General features: G+C 35.8%; 1 protein-coding gene across 10 annotated transcripts in view; it reads right to left on the reverse strand.

The window, feature by feature from the left end:
• Positions 1 to 22,049, reverse strand: part of REV1 (REV1 DNA directed polymerase) — a 95,509-nt gene that overhangs the window by 24,241 nt on the left and 49,219 nt on the right. For 8 of the 10 annotated variants that reach the window (XR_006386173.1, XR_006386175.1, XR_006386174.1 and 5 more), the window contains 6 exons: positions 21,851 to 22,019; positions 17,994 to 18,146; positions 14,348 to 15,057; positions 11,689 to 11,796; positions 10,014 to 10,130; positions 5,166 to 5,274 (listed from right to left, as the gene is read on the reverse strand). Coding sequence is in view for 6 of the 10 variants with exons in the window: in XM_044263659.1 (XP_044119594.1) it covers positions 5,166 to 5,274; positions 10,014 to 10,130; positions 11,689 to 11,796; positions 14,348 to 15,057; positions 17,994 to 18,146; positions 21,851 to 22,019 (1,366 nt within the window). In the remaining 4 variants the exon portion in view is untranslated. Of the gene's footprint in view, positions 1 to 5,165; positions 5,275 to 7,346; positions 7,530 to 10,013; positions 10,131 to 11,688; positions 11,797 to 14,347; positions 15,058 to 17,993; positions 18,147 to 21,850; positions 22,020 to 22,049 lie in introns of those variants that run through there. The other 2 variants (XM_044263660.1, XM_044263664.1) reach the window with 2 other exon arrangements.

A 22,049-nucleotide genomic window follows, 5' to 3' on the forward strand; every position in this document is an offset into this window, starting at 1 on the left:
ATGCTTAATCAAATATCAAACGTTGACAGTGTCTTCCCCATGCCACCAATATACAATTTTCACTTAATTCTCATTAGGGATAAACAACAAGCATTAAGAAAACTAGTAAGTTTGATTTCCTCCCAAAAGAAAATTGCACAATGGTCTGATTAGTGTAAATGACACGTGGATGTACCAAAATGTTATTAAAAACCAGATTTGGCTCTTGTCTGTATATGAAGCTTTCTCCAAAGACTCAGACCTCTGGCCCCTTTGCAGAGATGCCAGCATACCATATGCTGGTGAGATCACAACCACCTCAGAGCAGGAATGTGCTGTCAAAAGAGGTTTTCTTCCCCTAACACATGGCACAGCTTGGCCAGGATTCGTCCCCCCCAAAAAACAGAATATATACGAAAGAACTACACAAAACAGTGCTATGTGACAAACAGACATAATGTACTCATCCTATTACCACCCAATTCCCAATTGACCAATTCCATGCTCCTGAAGTGGCTCCACAGTGGTTGAGATGCCAACAGCATTGTATATGGTAGCACATCACTCTGGACAGAAGCCAGGGTTCCAGAACTTTGAGGGACCTAATTGAAAATGGTAAATTTTAAATCTTTTGTGTGTCTCAATGCCCCACATTACCTATGATATTTGGAGCATTCAACACAAAACTATAGTCATGGAATTATACTTAATTAGTAAAATTCCATTTGACCACTTTGCAATGAATCAATAAAAAAAAAAAACCTCAAAGTAAAAGAACAAGCGAAATAAGAAGCACTGCTTCACCAGATTATATGTTCCTATGTAAATACAACAAATAGTTATTCTATACATTCATGCAATAAATATTTACTAGGCGTTAATTACTCAGAGGTCTCTAACACCCTCCCCATCTCAGACCACTACTGAGAGCCACCACGGAAAAGAATGCCCCAAGTTATTCAGAGGTAAAGGCAAAATCATATGCATTTTTTATGGACATGAAAACAGTATAAATTATCTGACTGCAAAGCTCCCAGTAGATGAGAAATATTCTAACAGGAAGGAAAAGTGACAGTGAATGAAGTGACGAGTGACAAACAGCATGGGGAAGAATATTTTTTCATTCATTCAACAAAAATTTATGTCTTGGGCATTTTGTTAGGTGGTAGGCAAAAGATGAACAAAACAGACCCCATGATGTTCATAAGGATGACCCTGCACTCACCCAGCACAAGACAGATTATAATCAATGGACCTTATTTTGTAAGGCAGGGAGGTATATATGTAATAGTTTTGAAGTCTATATAAAATCACATACAATTTAAGACATTTTCAATTATGCTGGCTACGTAGGGTCAGCATGCAAAAGCTAAGCTTACAAATTAAAGGTAATTACTCATTTTTTGAAAAATGTGTTACATAATTGTTATGAATAACATTATATTTACTGTAATTTTTTTCCACTTATTCAAAATTTTCAAGGGCATATTACTTAGGAAAACGTAATACAACTACTTATGTACTTGTGCACATATACAGCTTGGAGAGAAATGCTTAGGAGCCACCAGACATGGTAAGGAAATTATAAACAAAAAGGAAAACTAAGAGATTTCCTATAACTAAGGGAAGCAAAACACTCGGGAGTTGGTAGTTGGGAAACTGGATTTGTTTCATAGAAAATAAAGGAGTAAAGGCAAATATCCAACAGTCGGAAATGACTTTTTGCTACGGTGACTTATCTACTTCTGTCAACTAGGTCCCATGCAGGATAAACCACCAATACTCCATCAGCGTGTGCTACAGAAAGCAATTATTCTCAGGCTTACACTGCACATGTAGGTCACTGTCCATTCAGTGTGTTAACAGGATCCTTAGAAAATCATTTAAAAATTATTTGATCTTAAAAAATATGTGATTCAAAGATATTTGTATATCACTATATATTCATCTGCCTATTTACCTTCTCGTTCTGTATGAAGCTTGCTCTTTCTGATGAGCAAAACGACTAACAGTAATGCATATTCTAGCCTTTGTATATACATCCTACCTCTCCATGAGTTCTACCATCTTGTGGGCACACACCATCCTTTGCAGACCCATGATCAGTCTGTGTCTATCGGAAACTCATGAATGCATAAACCTGGGATGATCATCCCCACAATCTAGTCCCCACTCCAGCCCCAGAAACATTTCTCTGATGCAACTTTGGATATACATATTTTTTAAAAAATCTTCTCACCTAAGGAAAAGATAATTACAGGACAGCCACAAGAAAAGGGTATCTAAGAACTGTTTTCTAGAGACTTTTATTATCAACTGCTTTCTACAAAATGAAAATCATAATTAAGAAACGAAACCCCACTGCTGTGGGATGTGTGGGCTTTTTTCCCTCCTAACTTTCACTCAAATTCCTTTTCTCATCACTTTATGTATGTCCTTAAAACAATCACCAACTAAGCATCTTGCTTTTGGCCCATATATTGTCACCCCAATTATTCTGTAGTACATTCAGCTTGACAACACTATCTCTGATGCAACACGACCACAACATCCAAACACCAAAAGCGCCTAGCACCAGGACACAGCTGTGGATACTTGAGTCCAAAGCCCTCAGGAACAGGAAAAACCCTGAGGCAGACTTCGTATCCCTCCCACCCAACCCTACTTGCTGGCCAGCACTCAGCTTGGGGGTGCTGAACTAGAAGGGACATCCTTCAGGCAGTACAGAGGGTGGGGCTTTCACTTTACCACCAGTTGAGCAGAACTCAAACACTGACAGAGCACTCCCAAGCTTCCCCACACCCTCCAGATGTGAACCCAACTGTCCAGCCACCAGATGCACACATTGTCACACAGCAACTCAGTGGGGAAAAAAAGACTAGCCTTACTGAGCACAAAACAAAATCAGCTCTGAACTGCCTGGGCTAATAAAAAGAAAAAATCCAGAATGCATCTGGTATTTGTCTTATCATTTTTATTAAAGTTTTCAATTCTTGGGCTACATTACCAACCAACAATGAAAAAGGTTAAAACGTAATTTTGTCAATAAGAAAGGCAAAATCAGTCTAGGAGTAAAAGTTCCACATGTCATAAATGGAAAGTAATTTAAATATTTTATAATTATAATGTCTGATTATAAAGTTTTCTTAAGTATCTTTTTAATAAAATAACTGGCAAGATTTTAAAACTATTTCAGTTAGATGATCTGAAATATTTTTTGTTCCTATTAGACTTCCTTGAACAATCCCTTGAACATCCTTGAACTTTTAATCAGGACTGAAAGATATTACATATATCAAATCATTATGCTGTACACCTGAAACTAATATAATGTTGTATGTCAATTATATCTCAATAAGAAAAGTATGAAAGACAAAGCCATAAATAGAAAAGACTGAAATATAAAACTGGTAGAGGACTCTGTATATTATTAAATACTTTAACACTTGCCAACAATATGTTATAAAGGTAAAAACATCTGTTCAGTTATCAGGAAAGAAAAACCATAAAGATTGTTCTTTTAAATTAATTCAGGAACACCTGAGTGGCTCAGTCCATTAAGCGTCTGCCTTCAGTTCAGGTCATGATCCCAGGGTCCTGGGATTGAGCCCCACATCGGTCTCCCTGCTCAGCAGGGAGTCTGCTTCTCCCTCCCACTGTTTGCTACTCTCCCTGCTTGTGCTCACTTTCTCTCTCTCTCTCTCTCTCTCTCTCTGACAAATAAATAAATAAATAATCTTTTTTAAAAAATTAATCAACTCATTACTACTCCCTCTAGTTTTACAACTATTACAATTGATTATTTTTAAATGATTCTTTAAGTATGAGGAACACATACATTTGTCTGTTTCTTCTTGTACTGAAACAGCCCATTGTACTGAGAGTTAAGCTTATGGTAAGATATAGATCTACAAACAAAGTTGGTACTAATGAGTTGACAACACTCTATAATTTTAAGTAAGGAGATTATTGGATATACCAATACAGAACTATTTACTTGTAATTTATTAGGTGATCAATTTTTTTTTGGTGTTGTTTTTTTTTAAAGATTTTATTTATTTGCCAGAGATAGAGAGAGTACACACAAGCAGGCAGAGAGGCAGGCAGAGGCAGCAAGAGAAGCAGCCCAACCAACTGAGCCACCCAGGCATCCCTAGGTGATCAAGTTTTAACATTATTGTGAAGAAAATTCTAAGTGTTAGAGGAGTTTTAAATTACAAGGGATTTTTCTTAGCTATAAGAAAGAATAATTAGACCAGAAGAACGTTAAGGCCCTCTTCCATTAAAAAAATATCTAGGGGCGCCTGCGTGGCTCAGTGGGTTAAGCTGCTACCTTCGGCTCAGGTCATGATCTCAGGGTCCTGGGATCAAGTCCCATGTCGGGCTCTCTCCTCAGCGGGGAGCCTGCTTCCCTTCCTCTCTCTCTGCCTGCCTTTCTGCCTACTTGTGATCTCTGTCTGTCAAAAAAAAAAAAAAAAATCTAATTCTTTGGGGCACCCTGGTGGCTCACTTGAGTGTTCAACTCTTGATTTTGGCTCATGTCATGATCTCAGGGTGATGGGATCGAGCCCCATGCTGAGCTCTGCACTCAGCATGGGAGTCTCTGCTTGGGATTCTTTCCCTTCTTCTCCCTCCGGCTCTGCCCCTCTCCTCATCCACACTCTCTCAAATGAATAAACAAAATCTTGAAAAAACTTTTTAAAATATCTAATTCTTTAATCTCATACTTCAAAAAGATAATGGTTTTAAAAAGACAATGTCCATGGGGCTTCTGGGTGGCTCATTTAAGCATCTGTCTTCTGCTCAGGTCATGATCCTGAAGTTCTGGGACCAGGCCCCACCTCAGGCTCCCTGCTCAGTGGCGAGTCTGCATCTCCCTCTCTTGCCTGCCCCTCCTCCTGCCTGTGCTCTGTGTCTCTCTCTCTCAAAAAAGTAAATAAAATCTTTAAAAAAGACAAACGACAATGTCCAATTTCTTTTGGTTTCCACTGTTGGATGTACTGATTCCTCAGGAAACTACAGTATTTACTTAAAGTCATCTAGCATTTGTGAAAGGAAAAAAGAACTGAAGGGATGAAGCGTGTAACACAGGCCTGACTAGCACATCTGAATCCACTTCAAAAGAGTCTGTAAAAATGATTAAGTAACTATTTATTAGGATTACAACACATTTAATTTCCACATACCTGGCTTCATAACTACAAGAGGCAATTTCAGCCTTTGATAAAACAGAATCAATCCCATTTGCTTGTGCAGAATCTTGGTTCTCCCACAACGATGAATCTGGTATTTCTGCTTTAAAAATATAAAATTTAATGATTATACATTAAAAACTTGTTTTTCTTCACTTTCATTCAAGAATTATATTTTCCATTCCTTCCATATACAAATGCTTAATAAATTCCAAATATAGTTACATCCATTGGTACTGGTCTTACTCAATAAAAGAAAACCTAGGGGCACCTAGGTGGCTCAGTGGGTTAAGTCTCTGCCTTCAGCTCAAGTCATGATCTCAGGGTGCTGGGATCGAGCCCCATGTCGGGCTCTAAGCTCAGCAGGGAGCCTGCTTCTCCCTTTCTCTCTGCCTGCCTCTCTAGGCCTACTTGTGATCTCTCTCTGTGTCAAATAAATAAATAAAATCTTTTAAAAATAAATAAATAAAATAAAATAAAACCTATAGCTCTAACATGGGTTACTTCCATTGTAAACTTCACCAGCAGTCAGACAAAAACACAATAAATTCAAAGTGTTGCATATGAGTAAATGTTTGGTCTGTTGTTGTTTTTTACAAAATGTATCAAAAGATAAATATAAACTATCCCTTTAACAGTCTCTTGAGATGAAAAAGGATGAAAAGTTATCAGGATGATGAATTCCCTCCTATATTGTCGAAAGGATTACACAGCTCCCTGAAATGGGAAACAGTTAATGGAAAATACACATTTCTCTGAATGTTCTTTGCTGTTTCCTAAATAAAGTATCTGCAAAACTGAAACCTATTTAATACCACAAACAACAAATGCCAACTTCCTACAAGCCATTCAATCAAACAATTCAGTAGGTCACATATCATCAAGAGGATTCATCCTAAATTAAAGAATTTTCTTTTGAACACACATCAGGTAAAAGAGCTTCATAATATGCCCCCCTCACAGTAAATTCTACTTAATGGTTTAAGAACACATGTTGAATTAAAAACATTCAATTGTGATCAGAATACCAACTGCTCTATAGAAAATGACTCAAGCCTAAATAGTACCACTCACTAGTATTTCTTAGTATCCAAGCTAAATTTATAGCTTCACACAAGATTATAAAAGCATATATCTAGAGAGCGCTAACTACATGCCACTTTACTTTCATTACCACCTCTAACTTCACCAGCAATTGAAAAAGATTATAACACAACTTCAGTTCCTGGTCTCTTGAGATATTACTACGTTCCAAGAATATACTCTAAAAACATATATTCTTAAAACACAATCTCATACTTCTAATACTATGAACAAAAAATGCTATTAGTTAGTAAAATAAAGCAAGATAAACCATTTCAATTAATTCTAGACAAGCCTATTTTGAGTACATTATGACAACATATAAGCAACAAACCAAGTACTTCTTTTCTGCTTATTTCGGAGACATAACATTCCATGAGAAATCAGCCAAGTTAAAGCACCACCAGAAACACATGGCAAAGTGTCTAGCTTTGTGGGCTAAAATAGCTCTTCCTGGTTTGACTCCAGAAATTGTCAACGTCTTTTACCCAATTCTGCAACTCACATAAGTATTTTTGGATTCCGGCACCCATACACACAAAGCATAAATGCAAACCAAACTGTAAGGACTGATATCTTAATGCACTCAAATCCCACTTGCCTCAAAAATTAAAACAGCAGAGTATATAATCTGAGCCATGGTTCCAGATATATTATGATAAACATATACTATACCATGACAAATAAAAACAGAATGCAGAGCAGACTTCCCTGTTTTCCTGAAACATCTTAGAAGGCTAAATATCTGCTTTCCTAGCCCATTATTCTAAGCTGAAGATCTGCAAGACTTTCAGGATTGTCAGTATCACAGTTCAAGAGAGGTTGCTACTAACCCAAACAACAACAAAAAGAGTTGAAGCTTGAAGAGCCACAACCAGCTGCCTTTCACAGGTATAACCATGACCTTAGGCCTTAAAAGTTGGGGAGCTAGGGGACTCATATTTGAAAGTCCAGTCAAATAATCTACGATACTTGTCTTGAAAATTACAGAAAAAATCATGCTTTAGGTGAGAACAGTCTGTGGTCCCTGGGCTCCCAACGCCCTGCCTGAGAAGCACCACTTCATGTTTTCTCTTCACTGGGCTGGCTGACCTTTTCCACAGTGCAGCAGAGTGCGTGGATCCCTCCACGAGCGCAGTGAGTTGCTTCAAGGGAGACTCAGGGAAATTCAGGGACACACTGTCCTCACTGGAGGGCAAAGTAGAGAACTGCTCATCAAAACTTGACAAACTAGACGGGCACATGAAGAATGTGGAGGAACGGTTGGAGAAATCAGAAGCCAGGACCCAAGTCTGTGAAAAAGAAATCGCTGAGAATAAATCTATAACTAACATGATTTTAAAAACTGTTGTTCTTTAGAACGAACACTGAAGTTGTCGAAGGGATAAGAAAACATCTGCATCCTGGAATCCAGGAAGAGGTAAAGGCCCCAACCACAAAATCTTGAGTATAAATGGATTCCAAATAATGGGGCTATCAATGAGAAGCGTCACTGTGAGTATGGCTCAGGAAGCAGCTTCCAAAGGAAGTCATGGATGGAGAGCCCTGGTTACGCTGGTCCGTTTAGACAAAGAGTTTTTGAATATGACGAATAAGAAACTAAAGTTTCTACCTATAAAGGGCTGAAGATGCTATCTGTTCTAATACTTTGCCCAGACATACAAGCCAAAACATCAGAACTGAATTTTTTTAAAAGCCAGTGTGCAGAAGCCAAAGGTTTAATTCCTAAATTGATCCTCGATATTTTAAAATTTGGTGTCTGACTGATAAGTACCCAGAGAAAGAAAGATCAGGAAATAATAAGGAAAGAAGAACAAAGGCATTGAAAAAACAAGTTCTAAGTACAAGGTTAGTGGCAACCGAACTTTATAATAAAGGACAACCTGGTCATTTTATGTCATAAATATTTTGGTAAGCTCCTAATGGGTCAAAGGCTTAGGAAATAAAAGTGAATGATACCGAGTTAAAAAAAAAAGAATATAAAATGCAAAGTTATCATATTCACCTTTTCTAGTGACAGAAACATTTCTTTCTGACAGTTTTCAATGGCAAGTGAATTTTCAGTATTTTTCCTAATATTTATCTTCTAACTTACCACCCACATTTAGAGGTGGAGGAGATGTGAATTATAAAATGTCATTACAATGTTATGAAAATTCAGTGGCTAAACTGATGAAGATAACTAAGTAACCAATAACTGTATTCTGTTAATAAACTGCGTATGGTCAGATCACCTATGAAGGAAGGAAAGATGTAAGAGGACTTGATCTCTGCTACCTGTAAGGCATGTGCGCTTACCAAGGCCAAACTTCTTGACGGAGACTGCCGAAAACTACAGACGTGTGTGGCAAACGCAAGATTCTACCTGCTGGAGGAACTGAGTGCTGCATAACTGACTGATGTTACCAAATGCTATGTCCAGGTATTTTTCCTTCTTTTAACATTCCTTCAGAGAGTTTTTTACAGGGTGCCCAATAGTTAACAAGTATTGTGCATTTCCTTAAGCTACTTACTTATTTTCTAGAACTTAAGATCTCAACTTTTTAATCTCACACAGAAAATACAAAAAGAAAAACCAACCTACCACAAAACCATACAACCAATAGTTCAGAAACCACCCGTACTGTCACATACCACAATACAACTGAGTGTTAACGAGCTCAATACTGACTACCCCAACACCTACTCAAGACACAGAAAATACTAGAATCTTAAAAAATCTTAATAAAAGACTTAAAACCCAAGAAAGGCTTTAGGAAATCTGGAAAATAGATACACATGAAGCATAAAGACATATCATTAATGTTTTGTACTCATACCATATAAACAGATAATCACAGACAAAGAGAGACTGTAATCCCAAAAAAGATCCTCAGAAATATCCAGTGGCTTTCCTTTTGCCTTAACTTCAATGAGATCATTTCTAAAATAATCCCAAGTTTTCATAACTGAAAACTAGGAACCAGAAATAATTGGGATGAAATTTAACTGCTTGCTGTCCATTCCACTGTATACCTAATTTCTGACTACTTTCTAATTAATATTTTTCTGGAAAACTAATTAAAAAATTTTTTTGGCTTTGCAGACATCCATGAGAAAACTAATCAGTGACAAAGAATTTAATTTCTACAAAAATATTTCTCAGGGAATTTACTGAGGGGGAAAAAGAGTTGTAAAAATCTTAGTAATAATGTGAATAGTCTAAGCTACAATTTTTATTTATTAATAGCAAAAATTCAAAAGCCAGCAAGGCAAGAAAATGTTAAAGCAGGTTCAGCAAAGACATGGGGAATGATTTCTGGTATTTATCTTCTTATTCCAATAAATAAAGTCCTATTGTTTTTTTTATTCCACTGATTCACATAAATCTTTAGCAACAGGAACTTTAGTATCTACTGTGATCAGTGACCAAACAACTAGTAATCACCTCTCCGGTCTAGAGGCTTCCACAAAGTGATGTCCAGGATTTTATTTTCATCCTCAGTCTAAACATATACAAAGCAAACTAATCACACCTTATAAAACATTCTTCACTCTGTCCCAGGAAAATATCATCATCTAACTCAACAAAGCAGGGCTATGAACCAGTCATTTGTACTGCATAGAGATTTTGTTGTAAGATGTCACTGACACCTTTAAAACCCTTGAATGAAAAAGCTAATTATTTCAACTCTTTCATTTCTGTAACAAGAATACCAGCAGTAAAATCCAGACGTCTTCAACAGGAGCACTGTGACTTCAAAGAGAGCTCATTTGTACCTGCTTTGCCTTTAAGGATTTTATTCTGGTAATACTGCCACTCCAACTGGGGGTTAGCACCAGGACGTAGAGGTGCCCTTCCTGTGCCTCTGTTACTTGTAACAGCCACTGGTTTTCCTGTGAGGAAAAGAAAAAAATTATTTCTAAATCTAAGTACGGGAATGTTAATAACACTGACAACATGGAAAGTTTTTCACAAGATTTAAAAAATACAATTTTTTCTTTAGCTTTCTTGATGCATTAATCCATAAAGGAGATAATATCTTTAAAGTTATCAATTACCATACAAAGATCATCTAAGTTTCTCAACACCCTCCTAAATTAAATCATTTGACAACTTTGACACATTTATTCAACTTAAAAGCAATGCTATCCCTTTGCTTCCCATTGTTTTTTTTTTTGTTTCTTACAGTAGAAAACAAGTCAACTCTGATCCTAGATTTGAATGGGGGGGGGACTAGATCTAGATGTTTTATATTTCTCTTATCAGAAGAGGTAACACCTAAATTAATCTTTCAATTTTACAGCAAGAGAAACAAATATATATGCAGAGGGACTACAATCTGACCTACTATAAAATCAAATGTGAGAATACAGTCCCTCAGTTTTTGGTTTAGTTTAAATTCTTTCATGTATCCTTTCCTTTTGTGTGCACTACAAGAGAACTGTTAACTTTTTTATTTTTAAGATTTTATTTATTTATTTGACAGAGATCACAAGTAGGCAGAGAGGCAGGCAGAGAGAGAGCTGGGGAAGCAGGCTCCTGCCAAGCAGAGAGTCTGATGCGGGGCTCAAACCAGGACCCTGGGATCATGACCTGCACCAAAGGCAGAGGCTTTAACCCACTGAGCCACCCAGGCACCCCGATAATTGTTAACTTTTAAAGCAATAGTATGGATAATGCATATATATGTTAATGAATGCTTTTGTTGTCAGAATAAAAATTATACATTAGAGTTACTCTTCAGGCTAAACCCAATTCTTTAATATTATATACTCCTTTCAGAGCCTAAGCAGTAGCTATTCATGACAAAAATAAAGCCCCAGTAATAACCCAGCAGCTTCTGTGCTCTCCTTAAAGGACAGACTCTCAGAAGAAAATGCTACTAGTTAACAACTTTCAAGCACAGAGAGAACTACTAAAAACTCCAGAATAATTAAAAGTACTGCCTAGCTCACAAATACCTGAAGAAAGTCCATTCAAACGAAGACAACAGCGTGTCTTATCAACAATTCAATAATGCAAAACTGTTCTCCAACCAAAAGGCTAGATGTGCACTAGCAACAGGAGAGTTAATCAAGTTATTTACTCAAGAGAGAGAAAGCAGTGACCCAAGCTGCAAACATATGCTACCATAAAATTTCCATTTAGTAACAAAGTAATAGTAAACATATAAAAATATGGAAAATGCCCAATACCAGTCTATATTAGTCTTAGATGACAGACCCTTCAGGTGAAGAGGAGTATTCTTCCCTAAAGACCTGACCTCTTGAGAGAGAAAAAAGCATTTCTAATTTCCCTTTGTTTTTTTTGATAATAGAGTCCAGAAAATTTGGAAGCAGGTATTTATTTTGCCAAGGAAAATTAAGATAAATTATTTCTCAAGATTTTCAGATCCTTTAGAACATATAACAATATTATCAATTTTCTTAAAATATAAACAAAAATACAGACCTTTGAGATCTGGTCTATTTCGTATACCCACTGATACAAAGAAGCAATCCATATCAACATGCATTATACAGCTCTGATGCCTGGGTGAACTCAATACTGACATATTTCCTAGAAGGAAAAAGAGAACATTCAAACCCCAAACTAATTTTTAATATTTAAAAAAATCAGGTCTATTTAATTTTAGAAACTGTATTTTTAAGTCCCTACAAGAATGAAGTCTCAAAAAAAAAAAATACAGAATCTATTACAGACCATTTCTATCACACCTCAACAGACATCAAATTTCAGTTTCTTTTGCTCTAAAGTAATCCAGAGATACACATTTAGTTTCCAAGCATAATTTGAGATCAATTATGAAGATTCCATGTTTTTATAACCTATATTCTAATAATTAAATCTTTAATCCAAAGTATGTCTAAATGTTTATCCTAGAGTTATTTCTGTGTGCTGAAGATTTAATTGAAATGGATAAGGTGTTTTCAAATATTTGGTTACATGGAGCTAAGAAAAAAAAAAAAAAAAAGAAACTTTAAATAATAATATTGATGATGTATTCCATGCAGTCTACAAACATTCCTTGATTTAAAAAAAAAAACTAACTAAAAATTGCTACCGTTATTGAGTGGTAGGTATTATGCACTATTATAAGAGGTTAATGTGTATTTAAATTCTAACAATGCTGAGATAAGTAATCTTATTATGCCCATTTTACAGACTAATATTATGTTATGTTAATAACTGTGTTATGCAGCCAGTAAGAGGCTGAGCTGGTCATCAACCCTAAGGGGTCTGATTTGAGCCCTCACGCCATCACACTGTTGTCCTGGATATATCAAGAAAATTCTATAAAACAGAAATCTACATATAAATCTATATATACATAGAAGTACATACAAACACTTTCCTCCTTAGACCATTAAACACTATTAAAAATCAGCTCTGAAGCACATATGCCACTTTCAAGAAGATAAAGCTGAATGTCTTCTCCTAAAGCCTTTGTCTTCTAATTCCTCTGAGCTACATATTTTGATTTACCAAGGCTATTTAACCAATCCCGCCACAATAAGAAGCTATCCTGTTTATTGGTTTCATCCTTAGCTCTTTCCCTGGTCCTGGTCCAAGGTACACAAGTCTTGGAAATAAGAACCCTGAACTTATAAAAAGTTCTAATCTCATAAAGGAGTTTTTCTGCTGATAAAAAAACTAGTACGTGTAGGTAAGTCTTCATGATAGTTTTCCCAAAGCTTACATTTTTACTCCCCAAAGTTTCAGACTACTCCATTTACCAAATTGTGACTGTGAAAGCATTTACAAGTTCTCACTACATGAGAGACACTGAACTTTTGTTCATGTTATCTTCCCTAAGCTCAGAAGCCCATGAGGTAGGCACCACTGTGAAAAGGAAACTGAGACCCAGAGAGATGAACTAACTGGCCCATGGTCCTGCAGTGTAGGAGTGGCAGAGCCAGAGTTCGGATTCAGGCTATATCATGGAACTCCAAAGCCAGGTACTTCCTTGCTCTGCCCTGTAATTTATAAATTATTTATAAAAGAAATCTTAATAATCATAATTCTGCTGAATAGAAGTATTGTATAAACATAATGTAAACAACCCAAAATAACTGCTTTAAATATTCAAACAGTACAGAATGCATATGCCATCTATCTATTGAATGCTTTCCTACACTATAGAAATTGTATCATTTTATTCCCATTCATTAAACTAATTTTTAATAGTTCTTTGAAGCTTTCAAAATTAAATGACCTTCACCATATAAGGTCAAAGGATGATGTATGAATAACCTAATACCTATAACATTATTCAGAAATATTTCATAAGAAACAGGAAGTATTCAGGAATACATCAAACACAACAAAACATAACAAAAAAACCCACATGGAGAAGATCTGTCACTTTCTAGGACAGAACCATGAGCTTCCTTCTGTACCTCACTTTCCACAGCTATTAAGTTCAGGGGTAGTATTAAATAACCTAAGATCTCTCTCCAAAAAACAAAACAAAACCATATATTCTGTAAAAAAGCATCATAAACCTCAAAGCAGATACTAATCGATAATGACTGCACAGAAATATAGCCTGTAATTATTAATTTTGTTTGCTTCTGAAGACAAGTATTAAAAAACAAAATACAATTAACCCATCTACTTTTATGTGAAAATACTTACTCTCACTACAAGTTTACCACTATAATTACAATAGCTATTATGTCAGTTATTTAATAATTTAAAAATCATTAAGATGCCAGCTTCTGGAATTAACAGTTATTCTTGCCAAACCAATTTATTCTTACAGGAGTTTATGCACTGAATAGAATACAAGTAATATTTTACACAGTTCAAAACTTCAACAACTGATAAAATCTACATAAAGAATGAATGCTCAGAATCTCAACCTTGTTACTGTTTAAATTACTTAAAAATATTCATTTAGCAACACTTAAATCTAAATTTGTAAAAAATACTTTAATAAGTAAGAAAGCTTTCTCTAACCTGCTAGGCTTACTGTAACTTACATATCCTGGTATTTCTAAAGACTTTTATATCATGAGAGCTTAGTACTGATCAAAGCACCAATGACAGCTTAAAAACAAAATGGTCAAGCATGATTGTTTCTTAAGAAAACAATTTTAGTATCTACCTGTGTCAGTTACAACAAGTGCAGACCTGCCTGTTTTCATTTTTTTTAACTTTTCCCTTCCTGGAAAGACACCACTACTTTGTCTTTGTAGGGCACTGACAAACTCAGTCAATTCACACTTCCACATTGATATGTGATGCAGTCTTGAGCGGGAATAGAAGTCTGAAATAAAACCGCAATCTGAGGGTTTGGATGGCACTGAAGGTGCTGCCTTGCTAAGAGTAGGTATTGAAGAAGTGCTTTTTGTGCTTGAAGGCCCCTGAACAGCGGAGTGGTGAGCACCATTTACTTTAGTGTTACTGTGCAAAGATGATAAGGAGAAGGAATTAGTTCTGTGTGGATTCCGCACGGCATCTGTGTTTCTAGTGCTTTGTTGCGACAGGTGCACAACACAGTCTCTGAAGTCAGTGCTGCTCTTCTCAGCCTGCTCCTCCCCCTGGGCGAAGTCTGGGGAAAGCCTGCTGGCAAAACTGTGGCCCATGGGCACCAAGCAATCCTGCGTCTTTAAGGCACCATTAGAGCTAGGAGTGTGTCCATTAAAAATGGCAGCGTTGTCTCTGTGATGCGGAATTCCATTTTGTTTCCTTCCTGGAAAGATCTGCTCCAGCTCCATAAAATTAAAATCATTATTTGCATCTTCTTCATTCCAACTGTTCATTCCATTGACTTTGACTTCATTTTCTGTCTCAATCTTCTTAATTATGTGATTTCTATAGCAGGAAAAAGATTTAATTTCAATTAATGCAAGTTTCAGGCTAAAACCATTTTCAATGTAAACATGCTCTTAGAGATATGCACTTCAATATTTCTCTAAAAAATTAAGCCATAAATTTTATATTCTTTCTCTTCCAGCAAAAGATAATTATCAGCTAAACCAAAAGAGCAAGGTAACTAGGAAAATTCTAGAACATATACAGTCTTTTAGGGCTTTTTCCCCCCAAACTTCAAACACTCCCAAAGAAGAAATACAATGGAATCTCAGACTGAAGAAAAATAAAAACTATTTTCAATTACTTTTCCCACTAAAAATTAAATGGAACTTGTAATCTCTAAATATCCCATTTGAAGCACAGTGTCTGGCATTTACTAGGAAGTCAATAAATTATGGGACTCAATATAAAAAACTCCCATAAAAATGGATAAGAAACTTAATTTGAATGATTATTCCTAGTTTTAGTTTTATGTAAGGCACTGTTCAACACATTAAATCCAATACTGCTACAATCCTAGGGCCAGTTAGTTTCGTTCAGGAAGATCAACACACTATATGTACTAATCCAGTAATGGGGACAATTGTTGCATGAGTAGATAAAAAGTTAAGAACCAGGTTAATGTGTATGGATAATTCAGGAAAAAATATACCTAGAACAATGAGGACACTAGCTTATTAACAGAGGAAATGGCATTTCTTTCCTAAGAAAAGCATATTCAGATGCCAGGGTGGTCCAAGGCAATCTGGACCAACTTTCCTGATGACAAGTTTATAAATGCAGGACCTATGACAAATGTTCTGCTAAATTCATACTGTGACTCCACTAGATATCTGCTTGGTTATGCCCTATAATAAGACAAAGTCCATTTTCACTCACAAAAACAAAGTAACAAATACAAAAACCTGAAATACAGAACAGTAATTCATTTCACTTAGAAACACCTACACCATTACACCATTAATCCAATTACGGTTCAAGCTCCAGAGAAGGTTGCCTAATTCATGGCACTGAGGCACTAGTGAGGTTACCACAATATCACTAAAGTTCCTCATCCCACTACCAACATGATACATTATTAACAATTATTATTGGATTTTCCTGAAGGTAATTATTTCCATATATGTAATTTGCTATGGAATATTGCATTCTCAAAAATCCAAACTAAATTTGCCAGGTATACTTCTGTTTTGTGGTATATACATAATGAAAATGTTAACATTTCTAGGGGGTTTTTGAAAAATTCCAAATTCATAGCAAGTTGACATATGTAAATATTTTGTATCAGTAAAAATCTAGTTGGTGACTCAATGTTTTCTTTTTTTCTTTCTGCATGTTGGACTGCTTGCTATACAGCAAAGCACTTAATACACAGAGAAGTCACACATGAGTCAGATGCAAAACATTACCACCCATTTCTGGGTTGGCTCTGTCTGGCTGACCATCTCATGGAATATGCCAGCCAGCTATGATTAGGTCCAATCCTTACAGATGATCATGCCAGTGAAAGGGAAAAAGATGACCAACAGGAAACAATTAAAAGAGGAAGGAAAGAAAACCTAATCTGTTACATGTCTGGCCCTTGAAATAAAGAGAAAGCAAGGAAATAAGAAGTCACATAAAAGAATTTCAAGGGAATTTATAAAATGTACTGAATATACCAAAAAATAAAGATCACAGAGAGCAACAAAAGTGAAGTAAATCAGAGAAGCCTGATGTCTAGTTTTCTGTGTCACAAATAGTAAAGATTCTTTCCACGTATACTAACAACATATGCAACAGAACTGCATATATTGGCAATAAACACATTGCTAATACACATTTTTTCTGTACTGCAGTTTTTCAACCTAGACAAATAGATGCTCATGAAGTAGCTGTAGTGGAAATATGTCACTGGTAATATACATTAATTAGGCAAAAGTATACATGTATTAAAAAGTATGATCTATCAGGGTAAGAGCTTGCTAAAACTGGCACAAAGAATTTCAAGAAAACATGTATTTTCTATTTTTATTAGTGTGGGTAAGAAAAAGATACGAAGTCGTGCATTCAGAAAGACTTTCTGATATTATTTGTTGTGCAACTTGATGGTACTAAAAAAAAAAAATCAAAAGTGTCAGGTAATGTGAAAAACACAGGAATATGCTTGTAAGTGAACACAAGCTAAAAAACAAATGACAATAGCAAAAACTACAGAAGGCAGTGACATCAGATCTCCCCAGGTTAATTAGACTCCTGGCCTTTAAAAAAAATATATCCAACTCCCAAAGCGAGCAATTTAATAAGGAGTAGGCTAACAATAATGAACCACCTGATATACACGTTAGGGCAACACACCAATTAATCATGAAACCACTTTACCCAAGATTATTGCAATTAGAGCTTAATCAGTGTATTTTTGAAAACCTGCCACATGGATTCAAGTCTAGAGTTACCTCTAACCATAACATTGAGTCACCAACTAAATTTTTACTGATACAAAAATACTTACATATGTCAACTTGCTATGAATTTGGAATTTTTCAAAAACCACCTAGAAATGTTAACATTTTCATTATGTATATACCACAAAACAGAAGTATACCTGGCACATTTAGTTTGGTTTTTTGAGAATGCAACATTCCATAGCAAATTACATATATGGAAATAATTACTTTCAGGAAAATCCATGGAAAATTTTACTTATAATAATTTAAGATCCATTGGTTTAACATGGGCCTCTAAAATGACTGGAAAAAGCTTTCTTATTTACATTTTATTTATGAAACTTTCACAATAAAAATAATTTTTAGGTAAAACACCCACACACATATTTTAACATGTTTGACAGAGATTAATGGCCAGGTTTTGTGTTTGCTTCTATTATCAGCAAAGCAGAGGCTGTAACCACTGCCAAAACCCAGCTTTGCAGCATTCCTGGATGTAGACAAACTTACACCCTGTTGTTGAGCTGTTTGACTACACTGCTTGGACCTGGCCCAGGTTCCTCGGCTTTGCACGCAGGAGTGAAGTTGAGACCTTTCTGCATGTTGGACTGCTTGCTGTACAGCTGATAGGGAATGCAAGAGAGCAGTCTTCCAGCTTTGATACTGAAACATAAAAAGTAACACTAAGTGTTCAGTACTTGGGGAAAATAAGCTTCATGAAAAACCAACCTTTGAATGGTGGGAGTTTTTCCCCAATAATGAGCCACCTATTTTCCTCATTTACTTTTTCTCCCTCTGGTTTAATGGCTCTAATGCAACATAATCTTCCTTAAACACTTGAGAATAAGACATTCTATCCATGAAAGGACACACATCTGAACTTTAAAAAGTTAGTAGCCAACAACCTTATATGAGGGGAAAAGAAATAACTATAGGGTAGAATGACAAAACTGCATGCAGAGTTTACATGTTTTAATCATCATGACTTTGATATTTAACACAATTCCCCCTCAAACAATTCATAAAGAATCATCAAGACTTTCTCAAATCTCATTTCACACATGAAGTATCACTAGAGTAACTAAAATGGATGAGGATTCCTGGTTTCCACACTATGATCTCAGGAAGGGAAATAAACAGCTCTGAAAATATGTACACAACCTCTTGCCCTTTCTCCTACAGGGTACAGAATGTTTTCTTATTTACAGTTACTAAGAGTAAACTATTCATTCTTAAGCACCTGATGGCCAAGACTGTTTTTTGATACAATATTATCTAAAAGTCACTGGGGATGAGATGTGTCTCTTGGCTAGTTAGCCAAGTAAAAATAATTTTAGAAAAACTCTGTAATACTGTGAGAGAAAAACATGACACCAAATTTAAAAAAATATTTTAAAAAGGCCAAATCTATACCTGAAACTAGAGTCATAAACATTTTCCATGAAGACTAAATTGAGGCAAGATACAAAACCACAGAGAAATGAAAACAATCATGACATGAAATCACAATCAACTTTATTTAAGTGGTTGAATAAGCACTCTAATATGAATATTAAACGTACTTAGAAACAACGTTTTAGCCCATATGAAGTATAAGCTCTTCATAGTATCCTAAGTACCTAACAAATGCGCTCTTTTAGTTTGGGAGCTTAAAAAGAAAAAGCAGATCTGACTGGGAACCAACCAGTCACCGCCACAGGAGACCCTGATAAGCTGGCATGACCTGCAACAATCATCATCTCTCACTGCCAGTAGATCCATGTGGGAACCTACCCATAGGAGGCAGGGTCCCCTGCTACAAAAAACTCAACACAAAAGGAAGAACAACAAAAACAAAATCAGCCTTTAGTAACTTAGGACAGTGTTTTCAAACTGTGCTCCATGGCATTGTCAGGCTTGAGGAGGCAGTGCGGTGAATCACAGCACCTTCTCACGAACTATTCTAACCTTCAAATGCCAACATTAAATTGTCTGAAGAAGATAATGACAAAAATTTGAAAATCCTTAATTTACAATATACTGTATAAAAGTGTAAAATTTGCAGCCAAAGGTTTCAGTGAAATAATCTACCTAAAACCAATGCACACAGGCTTCTCCATTAAAGGACCCCCCTGCCTCTTAGAATTGGTAGCTCTATAATCATGCCTGCATTAACTAAGGTTTAATGGCATGTACACAGATATCAGAGAAATCTAATCAAAGCAAAGTTATCACCCCATACACTTAGAAATGGGAGCTTCTTTTTAAACTGCTCAAACTAAAAATGGGAAAACAAAGAAAAGATGTCATGTACCATCCATTAAATAATTAAAATAATGTTTAAAATTTTAATGTTAAAAATTTCATATAAACACTACTAAGAAGAGATGAACAAGACTGGGATAAGAGGGGGCGCCTGGGGGGCTCAGTGGGTTAAAGCCTCTGCCTTCGGCTCAGGTCATGATCCCAGGGTCCTGGGATGGAGCCCCGCATCAGGCTCTCTGCTCAGCAGGGAGCCTGCTTTCCCCCTCTCTCTCTACCTGCCTCTCTGCCTACTTGTAATCTCTGTCAAATACATAAATAAAATCTTTAAAAAAAAAAAAAAAGACTGGGATAAGAGTATGAAAGAAAACCGTACTGTGATTGCCCAAAAGGATTCCATGTTAGGACATGTAGACACTGGGAATTTATGTTATATATTAAGGCATATGTCCAGGCTGATCCATTTCCACATGGGCATATTCATTTATAATAAGCTTAATTAAATGGCAAAGAGCAGACCTAAACGGGAGTCAGAAAAATCTGGACTCTGAATCCTGCTATTCTTGGGTGAATTAGCCTTATTAACTCTGCCTTTTCATATATAAAATGAAGCAAACAGGCCAAATAATCAGTTATTTAAATATAAATCATTTAGCCCAACTTCAAACTGAAATAAAATCCGTTCAAGTGAACTTTAAAACCTTTAACTACCAAAAACTCCTTATTTGTATTCTTTCTCGAATTGTATTCAGGGAAAGAAGGAAGAACAGGTATTAAAAAAAAAAAAAAAAAAAGCTGTAATGAACTTTTTTCTAAGCAAATCAAGTTCCACCCCGCACCTTTTCAGCCCACTTTCCTAGTATCTGTGGATCTCTCCCATTCTCTCCAAAGTAAAACTAATATCCTCAGATCCAATTCTAGCCCTAGCATGATGATAGGACTATCTGTACATAATACCACACAGCTCAACTCTGGAATGATACTAACTTCTTAAACTGAAAACTGCACAGCTTTTTAAAGGAGATACACAGCTAAAAGCCATGTTCAATGATCCTATGTAACGAAGGGACAGGTCATGAGAAAACAGCAAAAACAATCAGTAAGATGTTCCACGGATAGGCCATCAACCTAATCCCCCAAGGTTTAAAAAACCGTTAATCTGTAAGATACGTTTGGTTTTCTGGAAGCCAAATTCACTTTTTAAAACTCTACTTCAGATATTTTGGATTTTATTTTCCAATACCTGATAATGTTTATAGAATAAAAATAACAAAGGAACTTCTTATATATCATGCCTCCAACAATTGGTCAGGCATTGTGCTAGACAGTTTGCACAAATTATTTCTAGTTCTCACCTAATCATAGCATCTCAATATTAAGCCTTCTTTTACAAATGAGGATCTTAATATTTTCACCTTTAATTTTCATAAATCTAGCAAACACTCATACATATTATATATCATTTCAAAATATAAATCACTTAAGTTATGGCTCATCACCAAGGTTCAGATGACATATTTAAATTTAGGGAATTAGTATGAATGGCCACTGATTTACAGTATCAATTCCAAACCAACAATAGAATAACCATAATGTAACAACTAAAAAACAGATTATTAATAATACTGCAAACTGCTCTTCCTCTCTGTCCCCTCTCCCAGTACACCAGGTCCACAATACCCTGACCTTTTTTCCCCTTAGCATTTATTAACTTTTAACATATAATTTACTCATATGCTAAGAATATTTTTTTATTATGTTTTCTTCAATGGAACATAAGCTCCAAGAGGTAGGGAATGGTTCTTTGTTTCACTGATATTTCCCAAGTATGCAGCCCATCAGAGGTGTGATGTACAAACATTAACTGAATGAACACTATGCTTAGCCCAACCCTTTCCATCACTGCTTCCTGCTGCTTACCCGAGTCATCTCCCCTAATTTCTGGCAGCTGAGGCTGTAAGCACACTAACATCCTAGGTACCTAAATCATCAATGTGAGGTGAAAGAGTACAACAGTGTTATTTAAGACGTTTTTATTCACCCTGAAGAGGAAATGTGAGGTAAGTGTTTATAATATAAAAAGTATTCCAATTTTTAAAACTTATTAATTAAAAAATTAAACTTACCTTTCCACAATCCATTCTGGCCGAATTACTTTTTCCCCCTTTAATTCTTTAATTTTGGCATTTGGAAGATTTGTGGCAATAATGTGTGTTGTTTTGGATCTGGAATAATACACATGGTATTGCCCTCCATGCAACATCATTAGCTTTCTCAATTCCTCAGCAGAAGGATCTGTAAAATTCATATTAAAATATGTTAAGA

This window comes from Neovison vison, chromosome 8 (genome assembly GCF_020171115.1).
Source record: "Neovison vison isolate M4711 chromosome 8, ASM_NN_V1, whole genome shotgun sequence".
NCBI classification, from domain to species: Eukaryota; Metazoa; Chordata; class Mammalia; order Carnivora; family Mustelidae; genus Neogale; species Neogale vison.